Source organism: Lathamus discolor, chromosome 3 (assembly GCF_037157495.1).
Source record: "Lathamus discolor isolate bLatDis1 chromosome 3, bLatDis1.hap1, whole genome shotgun sequence".
Taxonomy (NCBI): Eukaryota; Metazoa; Chordata; class Aves; order Psittaciformes; family Psittacidae; genus Lathamus; species Lathamus discolor.
In genome coordinates this window covers 56,215,383-56,242,344 of record NC_088886.1, presented here as the reverse complement: position 1 = coordinate 56,242,344, position 26,962 = coordinate 56,215,383, and the positions used below count along the sequence as shown (strand labels likewise).

General features: G+C 40.7%; 1 protein-coding gene across 2 annotated transcripts in view; it reads left to right on the top strand.

Moving 5' to 3' along the window:
• Positions 1-26,036, top strand: part of TGFBR3 (transforming growth factor beta receptor 3) — a 124,363-nt gene extending 98,327 nt beyond the window's left edge. The window contains exons 8-17 of one of the 2 annotated variants that reach the window (XM_065675369.1): positions 1,099-1,288; positions 2,510-2,832; positions 3,496-3,645; positions 5,431-5,562; positions 5,798-5,965; positions 8,218-8,511; positions 9,866-9,986; positions 13,760-13,795; positions 15,647-15,754; positions 22,018-26,036. In XM_065675369.1, the coding sequence (XP_065531441.1) occupies positions 1,099-1,288; positions 2,510-2,832; positions 3,496-3,645; positions 5,431-5,562; positions 5,798-5,965; positions 8,218-8,511; positions 9,866-9,986; positions 13,760-13,795; positions 15,647-15,754; positions 22,018-22,136 (1,641 nt within the window). In that variant the 3' untranslated portion in view covers positions 22,137-26,036. Of the gene's footprint in view, positions 1-1,098; positions 1,289-2,506; positions 2,833-3,495; positions 3,646-5,430; positions 5,563-5,797; positions 5,966-8,217; positions 8,512-9,865; positions 9,987-13,759; positions 13,796-15,646; positions 15,755-22,017 lie in introns of both variants that reach the window. The other variant, XM_065675368.1, reaches the window with a different exon arrangement.
• Positions 26,037-26,962: the final 926 nt, after the last annotated feature.

Sequence of the window (26,962 nt, the reverse complement as noted above, 5' to 3'; positions counted from 1 at the left end):
GGACAAGGGGCAATGGGTGTAAACTGGAGCATAGGAAGTTCCACGTTAACATCAGGAAGAACTTCTTTACTGTAAGAGTGACAGAGCACTGGAACAGGTTGCCCAGGGGGGTTGTGGAGTCTCCTACACTGGAGATATTCAAGGCCTGCCTGGACAAGTTCCTGTGTGATGTACTGTAGGTTACCCTGCTCTTGCAGGGGGGTTGGACTAGATGATCTTTTGAGGTCCCTTCCAACCCTTGGGATTCTGTGATTCTGTGATATACAGTAAAATGAAAGGGAACTGATTGTGTGGCTTATCTGTATTCTATGGCCAACTCTGAGGAGCTGTTATTTTTAATGACTTAATGGTTAAACTAAGAGGTCAGCAAGTGCATTATGAGTTCACTGTATGAATGTATTTGTACAAAACTTATATTCTTAATGAAATCTGAAATTTTAGTGTGAAGAAAGTATATGCTGTCTTTTGAAGCAATTTGGCCTTGCATAAATGTGTATGCTCTCGCTTATTGCTCTGTTAAGGGTTGAATTCAGTGCTGTTTAACATACTCGACATTTTGCAGGAGACACACAGCATGGAGCTCATTCAGAGAGGCACAGACTATCCTCGGCTCCAGCTGACTTCAAAGCGTTAGCTGGTATCAGCTCTCTACTTCATGGGCGTACTATGTTTCGCCTTTTTCAGTAATGCTCATTTGAACAAAGGTTTTCCCATGTGTAGCTTAAGTAATGCTCTCCTCAAAGAAATGAAGGGGGCATTTGAAAGAATCAGTTCTCATCTTGAGTTCCCCTTACCTCAGAAGTCATTTCAACTCAGTTTTGAAGAAAATACAGCTGTAAATATGCCTTTGTTTCATTAGGGATTAACAGTTCCGAGCTACCTTGATTTATTGTACTCCTGGCAGAGGCTGGGAGGAAGGGGGGCCTTTTCTCCATGTATGCAGCAGTTCTGTGCCTAAGGTGGCAGAGTTTGGTTTATTTCCCAGGTGTTCTCAGCTTGCTGTTACTTAGTAGAGTAAAAAAACATGTTCAGTTAGTGTCACTATTCCATTTTAATTATCCTTAAATGGTAAATCATGAACCAAGTTTTTCTTTGCAGACATCAAATAGCATTGGTTTTGGAAAGGAAATGGAACGATCCATGAGCATGAGTAAATCAGTAATACCTGATCTTCCCTCATCACATGAGAGTTTGATCAAGTGGGCTTATGAGCACAACTACAGTCCAGTTATTTCCTACACAAAAGCCCCTGTTGCTAACAGATTTCATCTGCAACTTGAAGATACAGGTACACTTGAAATGGACTTCTAGCATATAGAAAATATGTCTTGTATTTCCAGGAATATGATGATTTGAAAGGTGCTTTGTCAGTTGTTGAGGATTGCACTACTTTTGTTACTCATCATCAAGAAAGTTGGTGTTGGAGTATCTATGAATGCTGGTTAAAAGAAGAGTTCTGTGGCTTTTTGATGAGAAAAATCCAGGCCAATTGTGTTATTTCCTGAAATTTTATTGGGATTAAATGATTATAGTTTATCCAGCTCACAAGCTGTTACAGCTGACCGTGCTCAGCCTTCACTGCAATGGACTTCAGTAGCTGGATATTTTGTAAGTTAATAAACCCGGCTTTGATTCTATAATATTTTTTCCCAAAAGTGTGAGCATAGTATTTCCTTGAGATAATTAAATAAACTTTTAAATTGCTCTCAGACAAAACTGTCTTACCATAAAAATCTGAGCAAATTGAATAAATACAACCCTTAAATTAGTTATTTGGCCACAGTCATTGCTGATGTAAAAATATTATGTCCACTGAAGCTAGTAGAGCTGCATCTGCTTATTCAGTACTTCAACCACTAGAAGTGTTGCTTAGCTGGTTTGATAAAGCTGATGTTCACATTAATTTTATCAATTGCACTCTCTTGGGTTGCAGATAAACTACCTGCCTGGGGTGGGTGTTGAGACTTCTGTTCTGAGCAGTTGCATGTGTAAGCCAGCAGATAGTGTTCTCATTTACTCTGTGTAAAGTTAAGCCTCATTTAACTTAACTTTGGTTATGTAAGTAGTTCCACAACTGTGAAGCGACTGAATTTGTGATGTATTTCATGCCATGATTTGCACTTAAGCTATTTCAGCAGCAATAAGCTAAATATTTTCTAAATGTGATGTTCTTTTACCTCTGTGATTGCCTTTTGCATATAATAGGCCCACTCCTTAAAGTTTCTTTTCAGCTCCTGGTGAGGCAGATTTCTAGCAGGGACTAAAATACACCGAGATCAGATGTCACAATAACAACTAAACCCTTACTGGAGGAATTGTGGCTAGATATCTGGAAAATACAAAGATGGTGCTTTAGGTGTCCTTCAGGAACTTCTTTTCTGGATCATATTTTCTTCTTTTTTTTTGTATGAAAATGATTAGTTCTGAATACTTTTAGGAAAAATATCTAATAACCTAATGTTTTCCCTTTTTTTTAATTTTCTTTTTCCTTCCTTTTTTGTTTTAGAAGAGATGAATGATGAAGAAGATCATTCCCTTCCTCCGGAGCTGACAGAATTGCTGGGTGCTAACCCACTGCCTGCCCCAAAGAATCCTGCATTAAGCGATGGCCTGACTTTTCCTTTTCACATTAGCAGAGGAAGACATGACACAGTGGGAGAAGGAATCTTCCCATCCAGGGATTCAGTGGATACATTAATAAATCATGATTTTGAACATTCCCTCTCAAAACATAAAGAACCTGAAGAGGTTCAGGGCAGTGCTGATATGGCCCTTTCAATAAAGTGTGATGACAAAGTCATGACAGTAGCTGTAGAAAAAGACTCTCTGCAGGTTGGTGTGATCTCTTTTTTTCAAATTTGGGAAGGCTTTTCTGGGTAGATCATTTTATTTGTATTTTGACAATAAAAAATAAACATTCTAAGGTCTATACCCATCACTAGCCAGCCTCCCAGAAAAGAGTTTGGTAAGGAAACTATAATATAGTTGTAACTCAAGTCATGTTTCCTATTCCCAACAATCAGGTAATTTGTAGGGAGGTTTTCTGATTGAAGCTTTGAAGGGTTGGTTTGTCAGAAAATGACTGTACTCAGCCATCAGTCTGGTTTTAACTTCTATAGTACAAATAAGCCGCTTTTGATAGCTGCATGAGACCTGAATAGATCTGTCTTTACCATCTACCAGCTGACAGGTTGCTTGTGGCCGTTGTGGAAATGAGCCTGACACAGACAGCGGTTTTAGCTCATTTCAGACCAAACAGAGTCAGCATTATTAATCAGCAGATTAATAATGAACCTGTTGTTTTCTTTGTTCCATGTTACATTTATTCCCTGTCTGTCTTGTACAACAGCATTTTGAGAGTGACCTTCCCTGAATGTCAGTACAATGAACTTCACTTCCTCCTATTAGCAGTCATGAGCAGTAGTCTGAGCTGTACTTCAAGCAAAAGCCTAACACAATTGTGTTTCAGCCACTTACAAAGCACCTTTGTTTCAGGCTAGTGGCTACACGAGGACAGAACTCTCGCTGTTGGATCACTCTTGCAAAGCCAGGATGAATGGTACCCATTTCATTTTGGAGTCTTTGCTGAACAAATGTGGGACTCGGACAGCATATATCTTGAACAAGATTGTTTATTTTAACTCTGTGAGTATTTTACAAAGAAGAGCCTCCTGCACTGCACATCATAGTGGTACAAGGGCAAGGAACCCATTGTAGTTAGCTTTGGTCTTAGCAAAAGGGATGCATCTGGATCTTTTCCTGTCTAACTCAAACCTAGTTGTAGTCACAGTCTCTGTATTCAAGGAGGTATGAAGGCTGTGCATTCAGTGTGCTCCTGTGGTCAGATAGCATTCCAAAGGAAAAAGGAGGAGTTGGAGTTAAATACTGTTACAAAACTGCGTGACTGCAATCTGCGGACCATCCATACCAGTCTCAGAGAAGTTTCACCAGCTTTTCCTATGCAGCTTTGATGTACTTGTACCAAACAGTACTACATAGCTGTAAGGAGAAATAGAAGTGAAGTTTTGTGATTGCACAAAGCAATGCCATTTAATTCATATGCTGAATTACTCACTAACTCATTATTTCATTAAGTGAAACTTTTTCTTCCCAAATTGCATGTGAAAAAGGAGAAGATGCCATTTTTGCTTGCTTCTCTCTTCTAAATTGGATTCATATTTGCTATCAGTTGATGTACATGATGAAGGGATTCTTGAGTGCTCTGAATGAGTGATGATGCTAAGGAGCCAGTTAAGCTCTAAGCAACTGCTTCCAGACTGACTCAGTTTATGAGCTTGAGCACAGTGCAGCTAATCTGGGTTAGCAAGTAATGACACGTTTCTCATGCTAGGCTTTCCAGTACATAGAATTAACCTCAGCAAATGATGGTCCAACCCAAACACAGCTAAGGCAATCTGATCTAACCTTGCCTGGTTATAAAACCATTCTGTACTGGCAAGTCTGTAGCACCTAACTTTAGAAACAGTCCCAGACCAAGACTGTGGATAGAAAAATCTCCAAACTACAGAGTAGCACAGGTCTAGAGTTAAATACTGTCATTGCCCTTATATTATGGCCCAAACTAAAGTGGATATTTGCCTCTTCTCCTTTCTGCATCACATCTTTTAATGGTCTTGGCTACTCCCTGACACTCCAAAACATGTATGGTATCTTTCAGAATTTGGGAGCATTTCTCCTAAAAAATGAGCACCGTGCAGTGGACTCTCAAAGAGTGTATATGTCACTTATGAGCAGTTGCTCAATGGCCAAGAAAACCAAGATGAAGTTCTGGAGGGGAGAGAACTAGCTGAGGGGTTGCAGGGCTTACAGCAGCAGAGTGCAGAACATTGGAAAGCAAAAAGAGGAATTGTCAGGTGAAGAAATGGAGAAGTGTGTAAAGGGGACAAAAAGGGAGGGGGAATTCAGTAGTAACTCGGAGAAAAACGAAGGAAAAATGAAGAAAGGGATATGGTGGTTTTAGGTGTACATCTCTGAAAAGATAGTCAAATGACAGAAGAGAAAATCCTTTAATGACCCTAACACTTGCAGTGATTTTCCATGAGTGCATTAAGGAAAACTAAGTTGCAAAAACCCCCACTTTAGAAAGCCATTTCTTTTTTCAGTGTTGGTTATAGGAATACCAGAAATAGAATGGAAATGCTAGGCTGCTCATTCAGATGCTAGCACCCAGACTGTCGTCTTTGCTGGCTCTGAATTGTGGAAAAAAACTAAGGGACATTCTCTAAATAGACCCTGCATACCTTACATGCTCAGCACAAGGCTGTTTAAGACGTGCTTTTCACTATCTGCTTAGCTGGTGCACTTCTTCTGGCCTTTGTATTGTTCTGAAGAGAGAAGGAAATAATAACCATGCAGAGAGAGTGCTGAGTTATCACCTAATTTTATGCATTTGCAATTCTTTTTGTGCAGATCGTTATTCAGCTGTCATCACCAGCTGAAAGCAGTGGCTTTGATGATGATGATATGGAATCAGGTGATAATGGATTTCCAGGGGATGCTGATGAAGGAGATATTGCTTTCTCAAGCTGGCCTGAAATAGCGGTATGTCCCTCTTGGGTTTGCCCGTGACACTAGAGAAATGCCTGTTGTACTAGGCACTTCGCAAGAAATCACATTAATTGTATAGCAGTTAATTTGTCTTTTAACACATTTCCTTTCTCTTATATTGCTTGTGACCCTATTGAAGATTTACACTGTATTGTACACTTCAAATTTGTTCTTATCCAACTACCACCCCTGACTCAGGATTTTATTGTATTGGTTTGTTTGATTTCAGTTTAATTGCACGCTGCACCAGCCAGAGGATGACAGAGGCATGTTTTGGCCTCCTGAACCACACATCACCAATGTGACCTTCAACATGGAGCTGTACAGAACAGATCTGTTCCTTGCTCCCTCCCAAGGACTCTTCTCTGTTGCTGAGAATGGGCCAGTATATGTAGAGGTAACAAACTGAAAAAGGCTTTCAAACCAATGGAAACAGTTTGCAAGGCCATGCAGCTGCTCCAGATCTGTTCTTGTCAGATGAAAGGTCTCGTTGTGAAGTTGCTTTAGGGGGAGACAAGCAGGTACTTTTGTGGCTGCAGAGAACAGAAACTGTGGGGTAATAGAAGCAGGACAATCTGTTTTGGGAATCCTGCAAAATGGGTGAATTTAACAAGGTAAATGGGTCATTTTGCCAAACCTGCTTTTCTGTGCAGAATTTCAAGGTGTTCTCTGAACTCTTCTTCTGAACTGGCAGTTCTTGATGAAGACTTCAGAGTTGATGTTATTTGGTTATATGGCTGAGGAACTTCAGACCAATACAGTCAGTATTTTGGGCTTATAAGGCCAAGAAAATGAGGATGTTGCCAGAAGCAGTGCTGTGCCATGTTTCCTTTGCCCAAGGTAGCTCCTCTTTGGGAGCCCATGTTGCAGAAGTGTAGTTACCCGTTTGGCATTGGTGCAGTTTTCATCATTGTTTCAATGTGTTGTGTCTCCTCCTCGTTCTCTACCCAGCGAGAATACTTAAGGCAGTTGAAGCAAAAATGTGTTTTGTTCAGTTAAGAGTGTGGTATTTTTCGTTTGGACAAAACCAGCTGCTTCCTTCAGTGATCTGGGATGAGTCCCCGTGGCTCCAGGCCCTCTGGATTTGACCAGTTCTGGAGCTGTTTATTCAGACAGATGTTCTGATTTCTTCATCACCTGTTCTGGCAGAAGCCTTTATTTTCCTTGCTTCTCCTTATTGCACAGTGGAAAACCTGTATCAGTTTTGAACTTCTGTGATTCCATTTTTAGCTGATGCAGACTTCTAACTTTTTTATTTCTGTTTCTGTTTTGCTTTTGTTATTAATATACATAATTCTTTTGGTCAAAAGATTGCTTAGGTCACGACCTTTAAGAACTCTATAGCTCCCTTTTGTTTCTCTGCTAGAAATGTTTCTTTGTATTTGAATCTTTTGGCTTTTTTTCTTCGTCTTTGTTCTCTTCTGTCATTTTCTTACCACATTTTGGTCTCACTATCCTCCTTAGTTCTCTTCTTTCCTTGAAATATCATTCCTCCCGATGGTGTTTCATGATAGCGTAGCATGCCTGCCCTTGACATTATCTCTTTTTAAACTAGTTTATGCCATTAGCTTATTTAACTGTCAGTATCTGTGACTTGACTTTCATTCATCAGTCTTTATTTCTGTTCATTTTAGAAGATGGTCTTTCTTGCTTAGATGCTTCAGCACATCCCTTCGTCTCTAATTTGATTGCTGCTCACATAAGGGAAAGAAAAAGTGCCTTTATTCACTGCACAACTCATAGCATCCAAAAATTTCTGTACAGACCACAGGAAACTTTGGCAGGCTCTTCCGTAAATATACATGCTGCACATCAGGATTAAGTGCACATAAAGCACATTTCTTCTAAGAAGAAAATAATTTCTTGTGTAACTGTTTTCATCAGGCAGTGTTAATAGTTGAGGCACAACACTTCTGTTGTTTATTAAGAGCAACATGCTTCATTTGTCACAAATTCCATTAAATTTTTTTCCCTAATTATTCTGTAGCATTTCTTGCCTGCATTCCAGCCCAGCTGAACAGCATCAGTGTCCTGGAAGTTTGCAGTCATTTTTCATAAAGGAATATGAATTTCAGACTTACAATAAACTAAAAGGATCCTTTAGGAGGCTCCCCTACCCCCTGGGTCCAGGAATGCCACCCACATGTCAGACCATGACCTCCTCTCTGCCTCTGCATTCCTCTCCTAGCTGGGGGTGGGTTCTCTGCTGTATCTGTTGCCTTTCTTTTTTGCCCTTTTTCTTTTTTTGCCCTTTTTCATTAATGTTTCAAGCAGATACAAAGATGTGGAATTAATAATTGACTTACATACAGCTCTGTTCCAGCCTTTATGTCTAAGTGAAGCAGAGCCATTTCAGGTGGCAGTTGCAGGCATTAACTATCTGTCTGATCTAGGCTGGGTTTTAGTTCTGCTTTCGGAAAGATAAGGGATTGCTGTATTTAGGCACGGTTGTGTGGTTAAACAGCTGCTGGTTTTGAAACCACAGCTTTTCTGTCTCGTAGTTTGACAGCCTACCCTTAACATTTAGCCTTCAAAATAGTACAGATTGGAAGTGGCACTGGAAAACTGCTTGAAAAATTGCTGAAAATATTAATGAAATGTGAACTGAAAATGCAATTTCTGACATCTCGCCTCCTCTCTTTAATGCAGGTGTCTGTGACTAAAGCTGACAGATCCTTGGGCTTTGCCATTCAAACATGCTTCGTTTCCCCATTCTCAAATCCCGATAGAATGTCTGACTACACCATTATAGAAAACATTTGTCCTAAAGATGAATCTGTTAAATTCTACAGCACTGAGAAGGTGAACTTTCTGATACCATATGCACAGAAGGACAAAAAGAGGTTTAGCTTTGTGTATAAACCAATATTCAACATCTCGCTGCTCTTTCTTCACTGTGAGTTGACTTTGTGTACCAATAAAGATACTCAAGGACTGCCAAAGGTCAGTAATTTATTGAAGTCTTAAGTTTCTGATTTAGATGAAAATAGGAGATTTTTTTTTGTCATCTGAACTTTGAAGTGAATAAATGTTCATGACATCAATGCCACAAAACAAACATTTTCTCTCTAGGGTCAAGGCTTTAATAGATTTGTGATACTAAGCATTTTCATAGAATCATAGAATAGTTAGGGTTGGAAAGGACCTCAAGATCATCTAGTTCCAACCCCCCTGCCATGGGCAGGGACACCTCACACTAAACCATCCCACCCAAGGCTTCATCCAACCTGGCCTTGAACACTGCTGGGGATGGAGCACTCACAACCTCCCTGGGCAACCCATTCCAGTGCCTCACCACCCTAACAGGAAAGAATTTCCTCCTTATATCCAATCTAAACTTCCCCTGTTTAAGTTTTAACCCGTTACCCCTTGTCCTGTCACTACAGTCCCTGATGAAGAGTCCCTCCCCAGCATCCCTATAGGCCCCCTTCAGATACTGGAAGGCTGCTATGAGGTCTCCACGCAGCCTTCTCTTCTCCAGGCTGAAGAGCCCCAACTTCCTCAGCCTGTCTTCATACGGGAGGTGCTGCAGTCCCCTGATCATCCTCGTGGCCCTCCTCTGGACTTGTTCCAGCAGTTCCATGTCCTTTTTATGTTGAGGACACCAGAACTGCACACAATACTCCAAGTGAGGTCTCACAAGAGCAGAATTGACTGCATGATTTACAGTTTTTGTTTAAATTGCATTAGATGGTTACATTGGATAAATAGAAATTGCTTTTCATTTTACAAGTGGTTCAAATTTGTCTCTGCTACCTAAAATCCAAAGCTCAAACAATGTTACCTTTACTTTCCAGAGACATGCAAAATACCAGCTATCTGACTGCTACAAAAGAGAACTGCCAAATTTTGCTTTATAACTAATGGAAATGGCTTTAAATTAGTTGTTAAAGAACATGTTCTAAGAATTTGGAATTTCGTTGGGGTTTATGCACATTCTCCTTAAAATGTTTTGTTTGGGGTTTTTAAAGATGACTTTTAAATGTTGATCAACACATGTTGGGAGCTACAGTTTTGGCTACCAGATTTTTAAAAACAGATTTATCATAAAATAATTACTACTTTTTAAGTTCAATAGTAACACCTGTCATGAAGGTTAGAGGATCCTTAATGAAGGCAAAGCTTGTGTCCTGAAGCACAGCTAAGGATTACCTTTGCCAGTACATTATGTGGGGTTGTCTGGAGGTTATCCTCTTTTTTTGGTAAAGAATATAGGATAAAACTGATGATGGGGCAGCTGTGGAGGTGGCAATGGGTGACTCTCTCTGACCTCATGCACTGCTTCTTCCACTTGCAGTGCATTCCTCCTGATGAAGCTTGCACTTCTCTCAATGTGGATATGATTTTGGCTATGATGCACAACAAGAAAACCTTCACCAAGCCCCTTGTTGTAGTATCACAGGAAGGAAAACCAGAAGGTATGAAAATGAGCTTGTACTGTTGTGTAAGATACAGCTGCTTGAAACGAGAGAGTGCTCCATGTGGCATTGTATGATCTTATGATACTGTGCTTGTAAGATGTTACTAGTTGAGATGTCTCCCTGGCAGCAATCAGCATGGCAATTCATTGCTGGTTTTTGACTATGGTTACTGATCTCTGGGCATGTGGTTTTGACAGGCATTGTGGAAGGAATACAATCCTACACCAGAGTGGTTTTCAGAAGTATGAATATTTATTAATAGCACTTGCAGCAACTTCTAGTTGGCCAGAGATCAAAGGCAGTACTCTTCTCCCTGTTGTATGATTTCTTTATTTTGCTTGTAAATACATATTTAGGAATAACAACATGGAATTTCAGAGTATTGGGGACTCTAAAGGCTGATACTCAAAGCAAAAGGTGAGATGCACAAAGGGATTTTAGCTCCACTTTCGGGCTTGTTTGATCCTATAATCTTTAAGGAAAAACCCTACCAGTGTGGCTAGTAACTGGTTGAAGGAGTTGTAAATGCTGAAGAGCGTTACGAGATAATGCCAAGCAGCACGATGGGACTGGGCTCTAGTTTAAGATTATGCCCTGAAAGTGATGGGAAGTAGGAATTGTGTTCACAGTTACATTAAATTTGAAAGTTTTTCGTAGTGAATCGCTCTGGCAGCATCAGTCACGTTCTGGTGCATTTCGAGAAGAAAATGGGTGTGTTGTCTTTGCCTTTTTTTTTTGTATTAGCGTGGGAGTTTGACCAGAAGCTTCTGTAGCTTCACTTGCACATTAAAATCTTCCAATTGTGTCCAAAGGCTGTTTGACCCTTCAAATGCTTTCTGGGGAGTGTCAAAAGGATGCAGATCAGAAGTCCTTTAACATCCCTTGTACAGTGCATGCTTTTTAGTCTTCAAACAATGTAAAGTTCCATACAGCATTGCTAGGGGACATAAGCAACAACTGCTTTTGTTTAACTCTGCAAGTCAGCTCATATTTAGTTTTGGGGGGTTTTACAAATTTACAGATCAAATCCACTCTGAATTAAAGGCAAGTATTTGATCTGTCAGTGTGGTAGAATTCAAACTGTGCTTTGGGCCCAATTCTGCAACTCTTTCTTTTTGCAAAGCTCTCTTTCTTACTTCCTTAGTGGTTATTCTATTGGGAATGAGTAAATCCTGCGACTGAAGTTCAGCCTTCAATAAACAGACTCGTACTCTGAGCTCTCTTGCCTTTCTGATGTGTGGAGCATTGTGCACAGTTCCCGTCTCGGCCTTCACTGAGAATGTTGTCTTTGTGAGCGGTACAAGCTCTCAGTGTGCAAAGATGAGCTAAATTTATAAAGATTAGTTACAAGACACCAGTGTGATAGAGCATTTTGTTGCATTGTGGGTGATTTAGTCTAATTGTGGGGTGTTTGGTGGAAATCTCTCCAGCATATCACAGCTTTCAGACATCATACAAAGCGGCACATTAGCAGCATAGTTTTGTTGGTATGCAGTTGTTCCACATTGCATCAAGCAACCCCTTTCTAAAAACCAAATGCCATTGTTGGCCAATATGCGAACATAAGATTTGGAGAAGAAATACTGAACAGGAGAATTGATATTTCAGAGATGTGGTGTCCTTCATTTGCTTTCATGAGAACAGGCCAGCGTTTGTTGTTGTAAAGCATCTTATGTGAGTTACTGCCATTGGATCTTTTTTCTGAGTTAAATGCAGAAGTCATGGACTTGACACTTCAAAAGTCAGAACAAACTGGTCATTGCAAAGGTGCTGTCTTTTGTTCTTCGAACATAGGCTGATGGATGACTCATTGACTTTAATAGAAACCAGAACTGTGTGTCTGAATGGGAATAATCCTCCTCCTAATTTTGTTAGTTATTTCCAAGCTCAGTTGCTTGCATTATTGCAGTAGATCCCAATGGAAGTGTCTAAAACTCCATGCCGCATTCTTTGCCTTTGCGTTCCTGCATTTCATGCACACACTCTTCCCCACTTCAATGAGAGGCATATTCAATGGTGGCCCTTTAAATGCTAAGAAATAGGTGTTCTTCTGTAGAAATAATCTACCAATTGTTCAGATTTTTGTTAAGTGTGGAAACTAGAGATTATTATTTCCACAGCAAAAGGAGACAGGTCATAGAAAGGAGGTCAGGTGAGCAGCAAACAAGTGCCTCTGTGCTATAAAGCTGTAGAAAATCATGGTAATTTCTAAAGACTAGCTGTTGGTGATTCTAAATTAGATGCTTTTCCTGGACCTTAAGGATTCCCGCTGCTTCTGTGTTGTGCTGAGCAAATCACATTAAAATACGTGCAAGAACTGGATGACTGGGGAGAATTGATAGTGGGTGACGCAGCCTATCATTAGCAGACTTTATATCCTCTGTAGAGGGGCCAGTGGCAGAATGAGCATGGAAAATTCATTCTCCCCTCAGCTCAGAAGGCATTTTCTTGGCACTTGAGCTATGCTAGTGGAGTATTTGGACAAACTGATAGTGCCCTTACCCATGTTTGTACTGTTCAGTGCTCCTTGGTTTCAGTCCAGCCCTCCTCACAAATCTTGCATTAAGTTACACTTTTGCTGTGTGTTAGAACAAGTGACAGTCACACAGACAAAGAATAAAACGCTTTTTTGGATGTTGTAGGCACATGTGAGCCTAATGATCTTACAGGGTATTGCTGGCAGTTTAGTGCTGCCATTTGAGGTTCAGAAGGTAGAAGCATGGTCTTGGTTTAAGGGTAATTTAACATACTTATTTGCAGTATTTTTGAGCTGCTGTGTTTAGATAGCAGTTAAACAACTCTTTTTCTCAGTTGCTAAAGATACAAAAACAACTACTGGGACACTGTCTTACCAAATCCTTTTACAGCTGTTGCACTGAACACACTCAGATATGCCAGAATTTAAATGCGATCCCTAGGTTACTGGGGAGTCCAGAAACAAACTGCAGCTAACCAAACAGGTCCTTGGGGCCAAAGCCAGAATCTCTGGCTCTTCTGCTTGGGGTGGCATATTTGGAGAAAGATAAGAGAAGCCAGTTATCAAAAGGGAGAATTCTTCATTTTTAAGCATATGTTTACTTGTCTCTTTCTGTTGCATGCTGATAATGATGATATTTGATATTCTTGCCAAGAATAATAGCTTTGATATAATAGCTGTGATCATTTATTTCTTCTATATCATTATATCACCAAACTTCTAAGGCAGAATACCAAGTAGGACAGACTCAGGAAACTCTGTGAATCAACATATATTTGTGCAATTTGGACAAAGCAGTGTGTATCATGCCATAATGCTGACTTTTCTTCAGTTGTGATAGCCAGTGTTTTATAGAATTTTGTGATTTAGCTTATTGATATCTCATGTTTGTCATTAGTGAATACTCAGATGAATGTCGTCACCTTAAAACCAGCCTTTGCAATCTGTGCTCTTTAAGAGCTCCATGTAGGAATAACCAGAGTTAGTACGGGTCAGACCTGGTGACATCTGGGTGTGAAAAGTTGCAGTGTACTTGCCAGCAAAACATATGGTGCATGAACTGTACTATAGATGTGTTCCTCCAAGGAATGATCAATACACGAACAGAATTCTTCTGAGCTGAGCAAGATTAGCATTTGGGCTGGTTTTCCTGAAGTTCCTGGTTTGTAAAGATTACAGTTAATGCATTTGTGTCAGATCAGGTCCTGAAGGCTGCTTGCATAGTTTGTAGGCTGTATGTGGAACTCTCATTAATGGTTTGTGTTTGGTTTTTTCTTTCTTTGTTTTTAATTAGATTCTTCCCTTCCAAAGCCAAATGTGAGACAGCCGCGTAAGTAATTCTTGAATAAATCTCTTTTAATCCTAAAACTTTTATCTGGAGAGTATTAGCTCAATGAAGAAAATTATCTTACAGCTTTCTGAGCGTGTGTGTGCGCATGTGAAATTCTGGGACAAGACAGAATTCTGACTGTATTGCTGATTGAAAGATTCCCATCACCGTTTAGATAGAAGGGCTGTGACCTTTTGTACATGCGCAAATCAAATCTGGGGGAACACCATGCAGCCTTAGGAAGTGCATTTGCTGATGCGTGTTTGTTATTTCCCCCTGCACTGCTTCGCTGTACCAGCATTTCAGCAGCAACACCAACTTACAGAGCTCCCATGTTTTACTTCAAACCTCGCTCCTACCGTGCACCGCAGCTGGCCACATCCCCAGTTACTCTGGCACCAGCACTTACAGGTCATGCTGGAGATGAGATCACTGACTTGATATGGATTAAATTCTCTGTGTTTTCTGTTGTCTTGATGTTGTGAATTAACCAGGGTCAATAGGAAGGGAAGAAAAGGAGAGAAGCATCACTAGAAGACAATAGTAAACAGGAAGGTGAAGATGATTTGTAGCCAAAATCAAGAATGGATAGAGAAGAAGAAGTGCAAAGAAGGGTTTTTTTTTTTTCCCCTCTGCCCTTGTCCCTATGTCTTTGGAACTAAATTTGCTTGAAATAGCAAGGGGAATGAGGAATGATGCTTCTGGGAGAAAAAACCTTCTAAGCCACTATCTGTCAGCTATTGCATATGCAAACTTGGTCACAGGCACCCAGAAGTGAGTCCTGAAGGCTCTTGCCAATAGGAAATATTGGAGGAGACATTTGCCAAAAGACTCTCAGGAACTCAGGAGGTTTTGGACTGGGGGATGTCCATAGGGACATCTGCTGGATGCAGGCACATGTAAAGCAAGGGTGTTGGTCATGGTTTGAGAACTGAAATTCCACTGAAGGATGCTATTGAGAAGATCCAGTCAGCTCATTTCCTGGCCCTCTTAGTAAAATGTTAATCACTGGCCTAAACCATTTTGTGCACTGGGAGACATTAAAAATACTGAAAGTAGAAATCAATTTTGTGAGAAGAAATTGCCCCAAATGATCACTAAAAGTGATGGTTATTTTTTTGAAGTATTTCTAATCACCAGAAAGAAAACCACAAAAGCCAAGTTTCACTGTTTGGCTGGTTAACACTGGGGGACAATACATGCAGGAACCAGATGCTGTTACCCTGGAAATGGCACTGCAAAAAGGCCTCTCCCCTAGAATGTTATTTGCGTGTGTGTGTGGTTCTATTTTTGTGCTCTGGAATTAATTTCAGTTATTGAAAGCATTGCCAAATGTGAAAAACAATTGTTTCTATTTATGTTTTCACTGACTTTTTGCTGGCATCTCTTTCCTCCTAACAGCAGTTCCGTTCCCCACCTAGATTTCAGACTGAACTTGTAGGAGATGCAGGGGAAAATTTGCTTGAATTATTAGGGAATTTAAATGAAAAGCATCTTTTGCTAAAAACCTCAGCCCTTTGGAAATACATGTAAGATAAATGGATATATCATTGAAGGCAGGTTATTAATGCCAACTGAAAATGCTTAATTTTTGCAACATTTTCCAGATTTGGGTGTGCTGAGGTGGGCGTTTCCTTTGCGATCTGGAACAGTTGCATGGAGTGAAGCCAGTGTCTGAAAGCATCACTTTTATTTCCTTGATGCAAGTCAGCTCGTCTGTTCCTTAAAATAACACTAAATTAACTATGAATTTTTAAAAGACTTTCCCATGAAAGTGTAAGATGAATTTCTATAAACCACTATTTGCCCCTGAACATGAGAAGTGCTTATAATGTGTGTTTACCTTTGCAGCTGTGTTCTACGGGCTGGACACACTGACTGTGGTGGGCATTGCCTTTGCGGCATTTGTAATTGGCGCCCTGCTAACAGGAGCACTCTGGTTCATCTACTCTCGCACAGGTAAGGATGAGGGCTCCCACAGACCTCAGTGCAGATCATGCTGCAGGAAATGTGGTCTTCCCTTTCCTCCCACCTTGCAGAGGCTATCCTGGGCTTTGTTCCTTGCTCTCTGCTCTTACTAGGGTGTTTCCAGCACCTCCTCCCATGAGCCTGTTGGTGCCTATCAGCAGATTGAAATCTGCCCTTCCCTAAAGTGGTGGAATCATGTTATGTGTTACAAACATGATTTGAAATTTGCTGAAATAATTTTAAATGCAGATCTTGAAAACTCACTTGGGACATGAACGAAACTGAGTATTCCTCATGCATAATCATTAGTAGCATCTTTGTATTTCAGATTTAGTTAATGTTTCAGTCAGTGGATCCCTTTTGGCTCCCATACTCCTCCTTAAAAAATTTCTTGCAGTTACTACATTAGGCTGATGTGACTGGGAATGTGATGTGATCAGTATGAGTAGTGGGCCAAATGGCCAAGAGAATGCTTTTTTTACATAGATATATTCTGAATGTTACTAGACTTGAATATGTTTCCTGTGTTTTGATTATGTAGAAATTTTGCCCCAATTATTTATTCCTCCATTCTTCAACTGTGACACTAAATGGATAGAAGTTGTGTGTCTTCTCACTTAATTTTGTCCAACCAAATAACCAGAATTTGTGCAGCCTTTATGCATAGGTGGTTTTTCAGTATCTTAGAATTTTTTTTGCATAATAAGTTAGCAGAAACACTGTATTGAAAGAAGAGGGAGTTTGGGGAACTTTGTTGCATGTAACCTGCAAGGTGGTACAGACAAAGACTGGACACTGATGGGGCTTTAATTTGCAACATCTTATCTTGGGTGTTGGTGGATTATGGGGTATTTCAGGATCCATGCAGCCTGCTGGATTCCCAGCTGATTCCACTTCTGACCTGACAAGACCCTTCCAAGATCTCTGGATGTGGGGAAAATGAAGTCAGTTACTTCAAACCTGTGAGAATCTGGGGCACTGGAATTCTCCTGTAGCCCACCACAGGGTTTTTCAACATCTAAAACCTCACAGAGGCTATTTAGGAGTGAGCATCCAGCACTGTTGGTCAGAACTTTTGTAAATATTGTGACCCAGGAGCTTATGTTAGTTTGGAAAAAAAACCCAAAACCTGTGTGGTTTTTTTTCTAGTTGGCAGTACAAGCGCTTTGTGCAAGCAGTTTAATACTTCTCAATGCATCAGCTGTGCATGAAGCTTGTTTGGAATTGAGATGTGGAAAATTTTAAGGTTGTGATAATATGTATAAGCAGTATAATTCTGCCTCATATACTACTGAAACATTGTGGAAGCAAAGTAAGTACAATTTCAATGAGTGAATGTGTAAGGTAGGAAGATCATTTCCAAATAGGTAGATTTTATTAACATAAAATTAAGCATTGTTAAAGTAATATAATTTATGTTGGAAGTTATATACGGAAGTTCTTCTCTGTTCACATACAGAACAGAGACACATGTAGACACATGTTGTGTGTCAGTAGTCAAGGAACACTGAGAAGCCAACATGATAAATCCTTCAGGAACAATAGGACTTGGACCAATCCCATTAAAAGAATTACATTAACAAAGTACATCATAGTGGCTGCATGCAAGTAGTAGCGCAGGCAGCTGTTCTTGCTTTGTGTTTGAGAGATGAAAATAAATGGAGAAAAAAGCCAGACAAAAGTAGTAAATGAGAAGAAAAGAAAGGAAGGGGACATTGTAACTCATCAGAGATTTGCAGAAATGATAAAAAATACCTAGGAATATCTGGTTCAGATTTTGAAAGGATTGTGAAAGTGAACCTGTGTTCCTGTGCACATAATTCTTCTGTGCGTAGTATCTTCTATCTCCAAAGCACAGCTTGCAGCAGAGTGCAGTGAAGGCTCTGGCAGGGACAGTCTCTTAAAGGCCAACTGCTGTGGCAGACAAGATAATCCAGCTGCAGTGGAAACATTTTGGAGCTGGCCGCAGGCCTTTATTGAAATAAAGGGGGAGGGAGGAGGGAGATCATCTAAATTTCATCTACAGATGAAATTTACATACAGTCTTCTGCCATTAGAGAATTCATGCATGGCTGAATTATGCTCTGAAATCTCATCTTTCGTTGCAAGTAGCATGGTGGTTTCTAACATACTTCAGACCAAAGGCTGGAACATAGGAGCTCATTCTAAAGTATTTAGGTGATACTCAAGAGCATGGACAAAGGCTACTGCTGGTGGAGAATGGCAACTGGGAATTTCTGAAGAAAGGTATCTCTTGTTGCTATAGTCGGGTATGAAATACAGCAAAAGGCTTTTATCACGATGTCTCTGCTGTCAGACTCATTCTAGCATAGAGAAAGCTTTACATAAAGGAGCTGGTTTGTTCATATTGATAGGCCATTAACATTTAAATCTCAAACAATTGACAGCAGAGGAGAACTACAACATAAGTAGAATTTCATCCCCAGATACTAAAGGAGGATTGTTGTGTTGAGGGTTTGTTTGCGGTTTTCTTATGTGTAGTGTTTTGCTGATTTCAGTCATGTACAACTTCTGCCAAAGCATCAGAATTGTGCTTTAGAATACTCCAGATTCTCTGAAACAATTAATAATGGAGTACAAATGTCCTAAACTACACAGGTAGAGAAAGAGAGAGGGGAGGCTAGGATTACAGCAACAGAGTAGGAGTTTTAGTGAACTGCTCTGCAAAAGGACTCCATACTTTTCTTTCTCCAGTCAGTGAAAGGACATGGAATGTGACTGAAAGCTTTCCACAGTTGTCGGTTTTACTGGAGAAGAACAAAGGGAAAATAGCAGAGATTTGCCACAATGAACCCAATTTACTTGGCTGTCTTTAGGAAGAAGCACAAATGTTGCAGTTTGCATGAATGCAGAGACCTTTCAAAATGTAACCAGATAAATATCTGTCAAGGTAGTATCTGTCTTAGGGATAATTGACTGTGTATAGGAAGGTATATGTGCAAGTCTGATGAGTTAGTGAGACTGCTAACTCATGTAAACTGTGTTACAGAGAATATCAGTCACTTCGTTCTATTAGGAAGTGTGGTTTTCCTTCTCCAGGCAGTGTTGCAAGTATAGAGGGTAAAATGTTCCAAAATCTGGGAAGTTAAAAGTGTCCCTCCTCCCCCACTGCTCCCTTTTTTATGGATCTGATTTAAAATAAACTAACATAGCAACCAATTATATTTGGCAAATGGAGATAGAAAAGCAAACATTCAGACTTCCTGGACAGGGAGTACAACTGGCAGCTTTCCTAAGTGTGAATAATAAAGTGCATGTTGTCGCATTCAGATGGGTAAAAGCTTGTTTACCGTCAATAAATGAGACATGTCCATTTTGAGCACTTCTGGTTCAGGAACATGAAATACATGAAGCTGTTTACATGAAAAAGGCAAATGGAAAATGCCTGCGTGGTGATAGTTTACATCTCTTTACATCCTTTTGTGAATATTCTTTAAAAAGTCTTCACTACAGATTAGCTAGGTGTTGAGGAAATAAAATGCAGGCAAAGTCAGCCAGTCCAGATGTGGTTGCTAGACTGTGTTCATAATGTCCCTGTGATTTGGATTTTTTTTTTTTTTTTTTTTGCTTGAGGACATTGAGAATTTGTTATTGCTTGACAAATGTTTGGTGTATCAGAGTTGCTGATTGTGCTCTAGAGATGAGCTGCTACAGAGGCAATTGAATTACAGCAGAGGGAAGGGGGCTTCTATCCCAAACAAAAGGAAAGGTGCCTCCTAAGATGCTTCCCAGAGGAGCTGGGAGGAGTAAAGCGAGCTGTTGGGCTCGCACAGGGACCCCAGCGCTGCATTTGTCGCTCTGCCATAAAACAAAACCAACATGTGTTTAGCTTATAAGTGAATTTATGGCTAAATGCATGCAGATTGTATTGCCATGCCGAAGCTGACGCAGAGCTGTGTGTAACCATGTGGTTTGTAAAATGGGTGACAGCGGAGCTGCAGGGAGGGCTGACGGGGCCCTGCCGGGGGAGCTGCGGCTCCTCTGCACGCCCATCGTGGCTTCTCCTCCTGCTGCCGGGGTAGGGTTCACTGCCTCGCTGCTTTCTCATGTTTGTGTTCGCTTGTTTTACTTTAATGAAGGGGAGTTTGCTTATCACTGCCTTTGTAAATACATCCTGTAGTACAAAAAGAAGGAAGACTTGTACACAAACAAGTGGAGTAGAAGGGAACGAGTTGCGAGGGGAAGACATCCAAACAAGGCTCATGAAAGCTTTTACAACATAGTAACATACGCATTGATTTGCTGCAGTTTCTTGTGATGGGTTGCAAAGCCATTTCCAATGCAAATTAGAGCTGAAACTCAGTTTATTTACTGACAACTGAGGGTAGATTCTGACCTGCAGCAGAAATCTGCTGCTCGTGAATGAACTACGTAGGTATTTCTTACACTGAGAAAGAGAATCAAAATCTGCTCATGCTGGGCTGAGTGCTTGAATTCAAGAGTGAAATCCTCACCCTCTTTTTAAGCATTTCATTGGTCTCTTGGGCGATGTGGTTTAGTGGTTTAGTTTGTTGTTTCACTGTCCTGTCCCGTCCCCCCTTTCCTCCCCATTCCTAAGCCAGTGGGGTGTAAGGCAAGAGCTGTGCATGGTGGGGCCTTCGGTGCACTTACAGCTGTGGCGCAAGCTAACAGCGAACCTGCTGGTTCCCATTACAAAGTTCAGATGCAGCCTCTGCTGTGAGAAATGCTCAGAGCTCCCTTGTTTGTAGCAGACCTCTGAATACTGAGCAGCCTGCAGAAGGACATCTTCTGGCCCGAGACACAAAGTGTTAAAGGCACACTTCCTCCGCAGCCGCATTCCGGAGGAGCTCGGGGCTCTGGCAGCTGGGCAGCAGCACACAGGGCATGGGGATGTGCCAGAGCAGCTCCCGGGGGAGGAAGCTGGCTCGTCCCTGCTCTGTAACCCTCTGGATGCAGGCTGTGCTTCCAGCCTTCAACCTGTCACTGAAGCAGACACTGGGTAATGAGAGCTTTAACAAATCCTGAGCAAGGAAGAAAAACTGGACTCTGCAGAGCTGGCCCATGGCATCAGGGCAATGCAGAGCAGGAGAACTGTGTCACTATAAACTCATGAGGCAGGAGATGTACCAGCCTTTGATTTATTTTTTTTTCCCCAGACATCCCTGCCCATTATGTGGCAAAATGTTTCCGTCTTGCTCCTTTGCTGGCGCTGGCTGCCATGGTTGGTCTGCAGCTCAAGCTGCAGCAGCCTGTTACTGCTGCTGAGATCACAGCTTCACAGCCTGAGAGAGGAGTTCAAGGGAGGGGCCAGCTACAGTGCATGTCATGCAAACTTAGTCTTGCCATCTGTTCTGAAGAGACTATTTTAATATTGCTAAGGTTGCAGATTTGAGCACTGTAACTTTAAAAATGTCAGTTGTGGTTTCCTACATGTCTTCTTTATGATCTGTTAGGTATTCACATAATTTTTACTTCCACCTTAGTCAAGACCTGGATTTTTTTCATAGGATCCGAGCCACAGGTGCCAGAGAGGTGTGAGGTGAACAGACAGAAATCTAGGTTTTATCAGAAGCCATAAATATGGCTTTAACTCCTAGTGCTTGATTCAGCAGTGCAAGTAACAAAGAGCTTTTAATTTACCATCAGTAGACAATCAACAAGACATGGTGAGACTTCTCACTTTAGGTTGTAAGTGCTGCATGTACTGTGGTAGCTATAGGGAAACTTCCTGCAAATTATACTTGGAGTAAATCAAGTCAAGCTTGCAGGGGAGCCTGTTGTTTTTGTACGCAAAGAAAACTGGCCCCGTCTCGGGGTATGTGGTGTCCAGCTGATTGAAGAGCATTGTCTTCAGCTCCACTTTTACTGAGTATGCTGCTCTATAAGGTGACGTTAAAACTAAAGCCTATATTTCATTGGCCTTTTTTCATGAAACAGCAAAACTGTAAAGGGGTCAGAGTCGTGTAACGGGACCCATTTGAGTGACAGCTGACAACAGAAGATAGTGTCTATCTTGGCAGTTTTCATCAGCTGCTTTTAAAATGCTTAAGAAAATAGCTGTATTGTTTTCCCCATGTGCAATGCTCAGGGGTCGAAGTCTAGTAACTTTTTCAGCAGTACTCTGAGGACTGTCACCTAAGATACTCGCCGCATGGTGATACAAACTGCCAGAAGAGGAAGACTGGGGAGGAATGGAGTATTGTTTTTCATGGCAACTAATATTTTCTATTTCCTTTCTCCCAACCCCACCTTTTGTCTCCCCTTTCCCTCAGGAGAAACTACGGGAAGGCAGCAGGTGCCTACATCTCCTCCAGCCTCTGAGAACAGCAGTGCAGCACACAGCATCGGCAGCACGCAGAGCACCCCCTGCTCCAGCAGCAGTGCCACCTAACGCTGTGGTGGCATGTAGGAGGGCATAGGTTCAAAGGACTGTGTGTGAACATCAGCTTTTTAAAGTTGAAAGGATTGCTTTGGGGAAAGAAAAGGAAAAAAGAGGAGGGACTTTTCTACCAAAAAAAAAAAGAATACTTATTTTCTTTTGGGGAAGCCACTGTGTGTGTGAGTGTGTGTCTATACGTGCACACAATGCATGGGTAAGCACAGCCTGTTGGATCTTCTATAGGATGTTGTGCAACATGTGACAAAGCTACTAATTTTACAGTACTGCAACCTGTTCTAGGGGTCTGTGGGCCCTCAATGTGAAATCTATGCCAGTTTGGGAAAATGCTGCTTTGTCTGTATGACCTTTTTCTTTCCCTAAGCCTTCTCATTGACATGAGGTATTAATTACAGGAGTTCAATCATAGAGTCATAGAATGGTTTGGGTTGGAAGGGACCTTAAATGTCATCTAGTTCCAATCCCCTGCCACAGGCAGGGAAACCTTCCACTTGACCAGGTTGCTCCAAGCCCTGTCCAGCCTGGCCTTGAACACTGCCAGGGATGGGGCAGCCACAGCTTCTCTGGGCAACCTGCCCCAGGGCCTCACCATTCTCACAGTAAAGAACTTACTCCTAATATCTTATCTAAATCTACCCTCTTTCAGCTTAGAGTTGTTACCCCTTGTCCTATCACTACACAACATAAGCAAAAGAAAGATAATCTTAGGTCAAAGGATTTTTATTTGTCTTAAGCAAGAAAGCCTTAAGGTCAGATCTGTTTGGTTAATAACATTCTATTACTTCAGCTATGTTTACCTACTTTTGAGTAATCTTTGTTTTGTTCAGCTTACAGCTACAGCATCTCATTTGCTTTCCTGTCATGTTTGCAGCTTCAAGTTTGTTCCAGGTATTTTTGGTTTACTATGTATTGATTTGCTAATTGGAGAGGAGCACACTCTAACATTCCCTTTCTTGTTCTTTGGGCCAAAGCTCTTTAAATAACAGAGGTTTTTAATATCCTATACCAAATCAAGGCACACACAAACATTAAGACAAATAATGGTCTTGTGCACTAACGTAGATGTGTGTACCTTTAATGGCAATGTCTTTATGCAAATAGATGTATACCTATGTATACAGAGCCTCACTTACCACTTTAACAGTTGGGAAATTAGGTTAGTGTTCCTTCCTTATATAAAATATATAATGCATATATATAGAGATATATTAAAAAACAGCTCTCTCTTCAGTTTATGAGAGGTAGATAGAGGAGATAGAACAGGTGATTTGGTTCTGATCCTCTAGCTAGCCCAACTTCCCTTTGAAATAAGGGATGGTTTTGAGGGCACAAAGAATGTACAGTACAGCCTGTTAGTGCAGAACACTGCATATCAAAATGAAGCTATTAAGATAGTTGTGCAGTTTTGTGTCAAACTGGTGTATGGACATTGTAATTGGATAGTCCCAAAGTAGTGCTGGAATATGGAAATGACAGAAAGGTACTAATTGTCACAGTATTTTTTTAGTGTCATTGCCATGTCTTGACCTCCAAATCAATGCCAAATGAAAAAAGACACTTTTAATGTGTAATTGTCTGACTGTTATGTTGCCACTTTGTAATTGTAGTGTGTTCTACTGATCCTTCTCCTTCTGAAGAAAAACAAGCATTGTTTTCCTCTAAAAACAAGATCAGTAACTTTCATTAATTGTAGAGAAGGTTACATGTGTTCTGCAAGAGGAGAAGGGAATTCATTACACTAGAGTGATAGTCTGCTCTGAAGTCTGAGCTGCAGATTTCTTTTGCTGATTCTACACTTGTGCCTTGCTGATGCCAGGATGGTCAAAGTGCAAGATATGCAATAGATGTAAGTGCCCAGGATCAGGTGGAATATTACTCATTTTAAATCAAATCTGTTACTTAATCCTGCAAGCATTTTTGCATACGAGTAACTACACACCTTGTCCTTGCTAGTACAAGCACATGCCCAACTCTACATGTTATGGCTATTCTTGGAGTTCTTGCAGATGGTCAGTGTATAGAGTTGCTTATACGAAAAGTGGTTTATGTTACCAGGCCAATGAGCTGTGCTGGTACCATCAGGAGGATGTCATGTAAGTGTAGTTATTCCCATGCTTAAGGGGATGCAGGACTGGCTCTGTTACGAGATGTTGGGAGGACGAATGTGCCTCCTGTGTGGTTGAAAAGAAAGCGCTTTGCCTAACCTTCAGCAGAATGTATTGTATAAGCATATTCTATGTGTAAAGTCTTTAAAGATGTCTTCAAAGAAGACTAGAGTCTTTAAGTTCAATCATAGCTATATTTTACTACATTAAATTTCTGTATAAAGATATATTTAAATGTTTTAGATAAATGTAAGTTACTCTATATGAAATGTTTAATTTCAATTACTGTGAAATTTATATATCTTGTAAATTCTTTTCCCTGTTTTAACCCTTTCCTTCCTCAGATATTTTATTAAGTAGTTTCTCATAGGAAGTATTGGATTTGGTTGTTGGGATGGACAGGTTGAAAACTTTTATGTAAAATAGATAATTGTATATTTTTGAGAGAAACATGCTGCATTATCAAGTTTTTTATCAAAAAAATACTCTAATTTTAAAATAATTTACAGATTTATATTTACCTTTGGATAAACCAAAAATATAAAGAGATGAAAGATTCAATTTGTTGCCTTGTATCTGAAGTACAATTTAAATGAACTGAACTTGGTGTACTCAGCTATTTAATTCAGACATTTTAATCAATCTGAATTAATTACCTATTGGAGGTTACCAAAACTATGTGTAATTAGCAGATGGAACAGCCATTTCTGCTTCGGTAAAGAGGGAAAAGAGAACCAAAACCGGGCATTCCCAGGTAACAGCTTTATAATGAAAATGGATAGTACTTCCCAGCCGCTGGTTGCTGCCTGCAGTTCAGAGTACTGACCCACCCATAAGCTCTACTTATATCACAGCCATTTGTCTCTACAGCAAGTTGCTGTGTGTGGTGAATGTGTAACTGCAAAGCCACTGGCTCCCACCTCTGTCAGACCTGGTCTCGCCATGCTGGAAGGGCAGCAAGGCACTCCTGTCCCAGCAGAGGCTTTAAAGCAGGGCTTCAGAGGGATGGGCGTGGGGGTAAACTTCAGCGTGACGGAATCGACTGCAAAGGAACTTCTTATGTAAGAACAGGAGGATTGGGCTTAAAAGGGACACCTTTTGTCTGTAAAAGCTATTGGTAGCATACTTAAACTCCAAAGTAGACTGCTCGTTGTGTCATGCGTTGTCTAATCACTAAGTCTAACCTTTTACAGCATTTGGTTTTGGACATTACTATATTCATGTTTTGAGAAGTCACATCTTTCTGTGTTAGGCTATTTTTGTTGCATTTTCCACATGGAAATGGATTTTGCGAAATGTTTGTAGATGCTGATGATTGTAACCTTCCCCCTGCCCTTTTGTAACCATTTTTTCTCCTATATGTACTGTTCCTTCTGTTACGTATATCTACCTCATACTTCACAAGAAGACTGTACTGTTGGTTTTCTGACAGCCCTTCATGTGAGGTGACTGTTCTGCCCTATTGTTGTTCGTCATTTGTAGGGATGTTCATAGTGTTATGAGATCTTTGCTGACATGTTCCTACCATTTCTTAACACAATATTCTCATGTTTAAATTAAATAAGTACATTTCTTTAGGATCTAAATGCCAGATGTTTTTTAAGTCAAAGAATGGGAGAAATTTACTTGCTAATACCTGTGGCCAGTCTGAACACCCCATTTGTATTTCATATTACATTCAGTATTTCAGAGATTTGTGGAAATGCGTAGTTGTACAGTTTTGATAACCACAGTGTCATGTCATCTTAGTCTCTTGTGCATAATAAAGTATATATCAATTTATTAATAATTGGTACCGTGATTCATTTATTTGAAGTTGTGCAGGGCCAACCACAGTAGGTAAAGTTCTGTGTCACTGCTTGCGTCATCATGTCCCATAAACTTCAGTGGGAATTGTGTGTGTAAAGGCAGTATTTGATTTTGGGTGGCAACATCGTTTTCCTTCTGTTCTTTTGTCCCCAGGCTTCTCCATATCATGGCTTCTTGCAGAAACCAGTAGATCTATTTAGGTAAATGCTGCTGTTCTTCACTCTAATTCGAAGTTCAAAGCTCTGATTCTGCAGGCATTTAGTTGTTGCATGTCAAGGCACAGCCTCAGTCCCATCCTGCACAAAGCCTGGCTTAAGCACAGTCAAGCCAAGGAGTCTGCTGTTAGTCCTGTGCCTGAAGAGTTCCCTTGGGCTGTTGTACCCCTGACTGCAAGTACACTGGAGCCACGTGAGCAAGGCTGAGGTGTGTTTTCATTACTGAAGGGTCTTCCTGTGCTACAGCAAGTAATTTGGCCATATGTCAGCAGGGCAAGGATTTGGGTGTTTACTATCCTGCTTATTGCTCTGTTTCCTGTATTTCATGTGCAAAATATTCTTTATGAGCACACTGGGGGAGCCAGCCTCAGCGGTATTTCACTGGGTTATTCAAAGGTTGTGGTTATTAACTCAGAAAAGAAAGTTCCCCAAGAAGGGGATCTAAAATGTTTAATGATTACTTGTAAATATCAAGATTCCTTCAGTACAGAAAAGGCCAGTAATTGGAAGCAGTTGTAAGCTTACATGTTGCCTGTGATTTACATCTTGCAGAGGTGCAGAGACTTACTGCTTCATAACAACCATATTTCAGTTCCTGCATAAAGACTTCCCCCCACCCTTTGGAAATTCACTCCATAGAGCTGACTCTCAGCCTAAAGATACTGGAGCTGTTCTTCACCTTCAAGTTTTG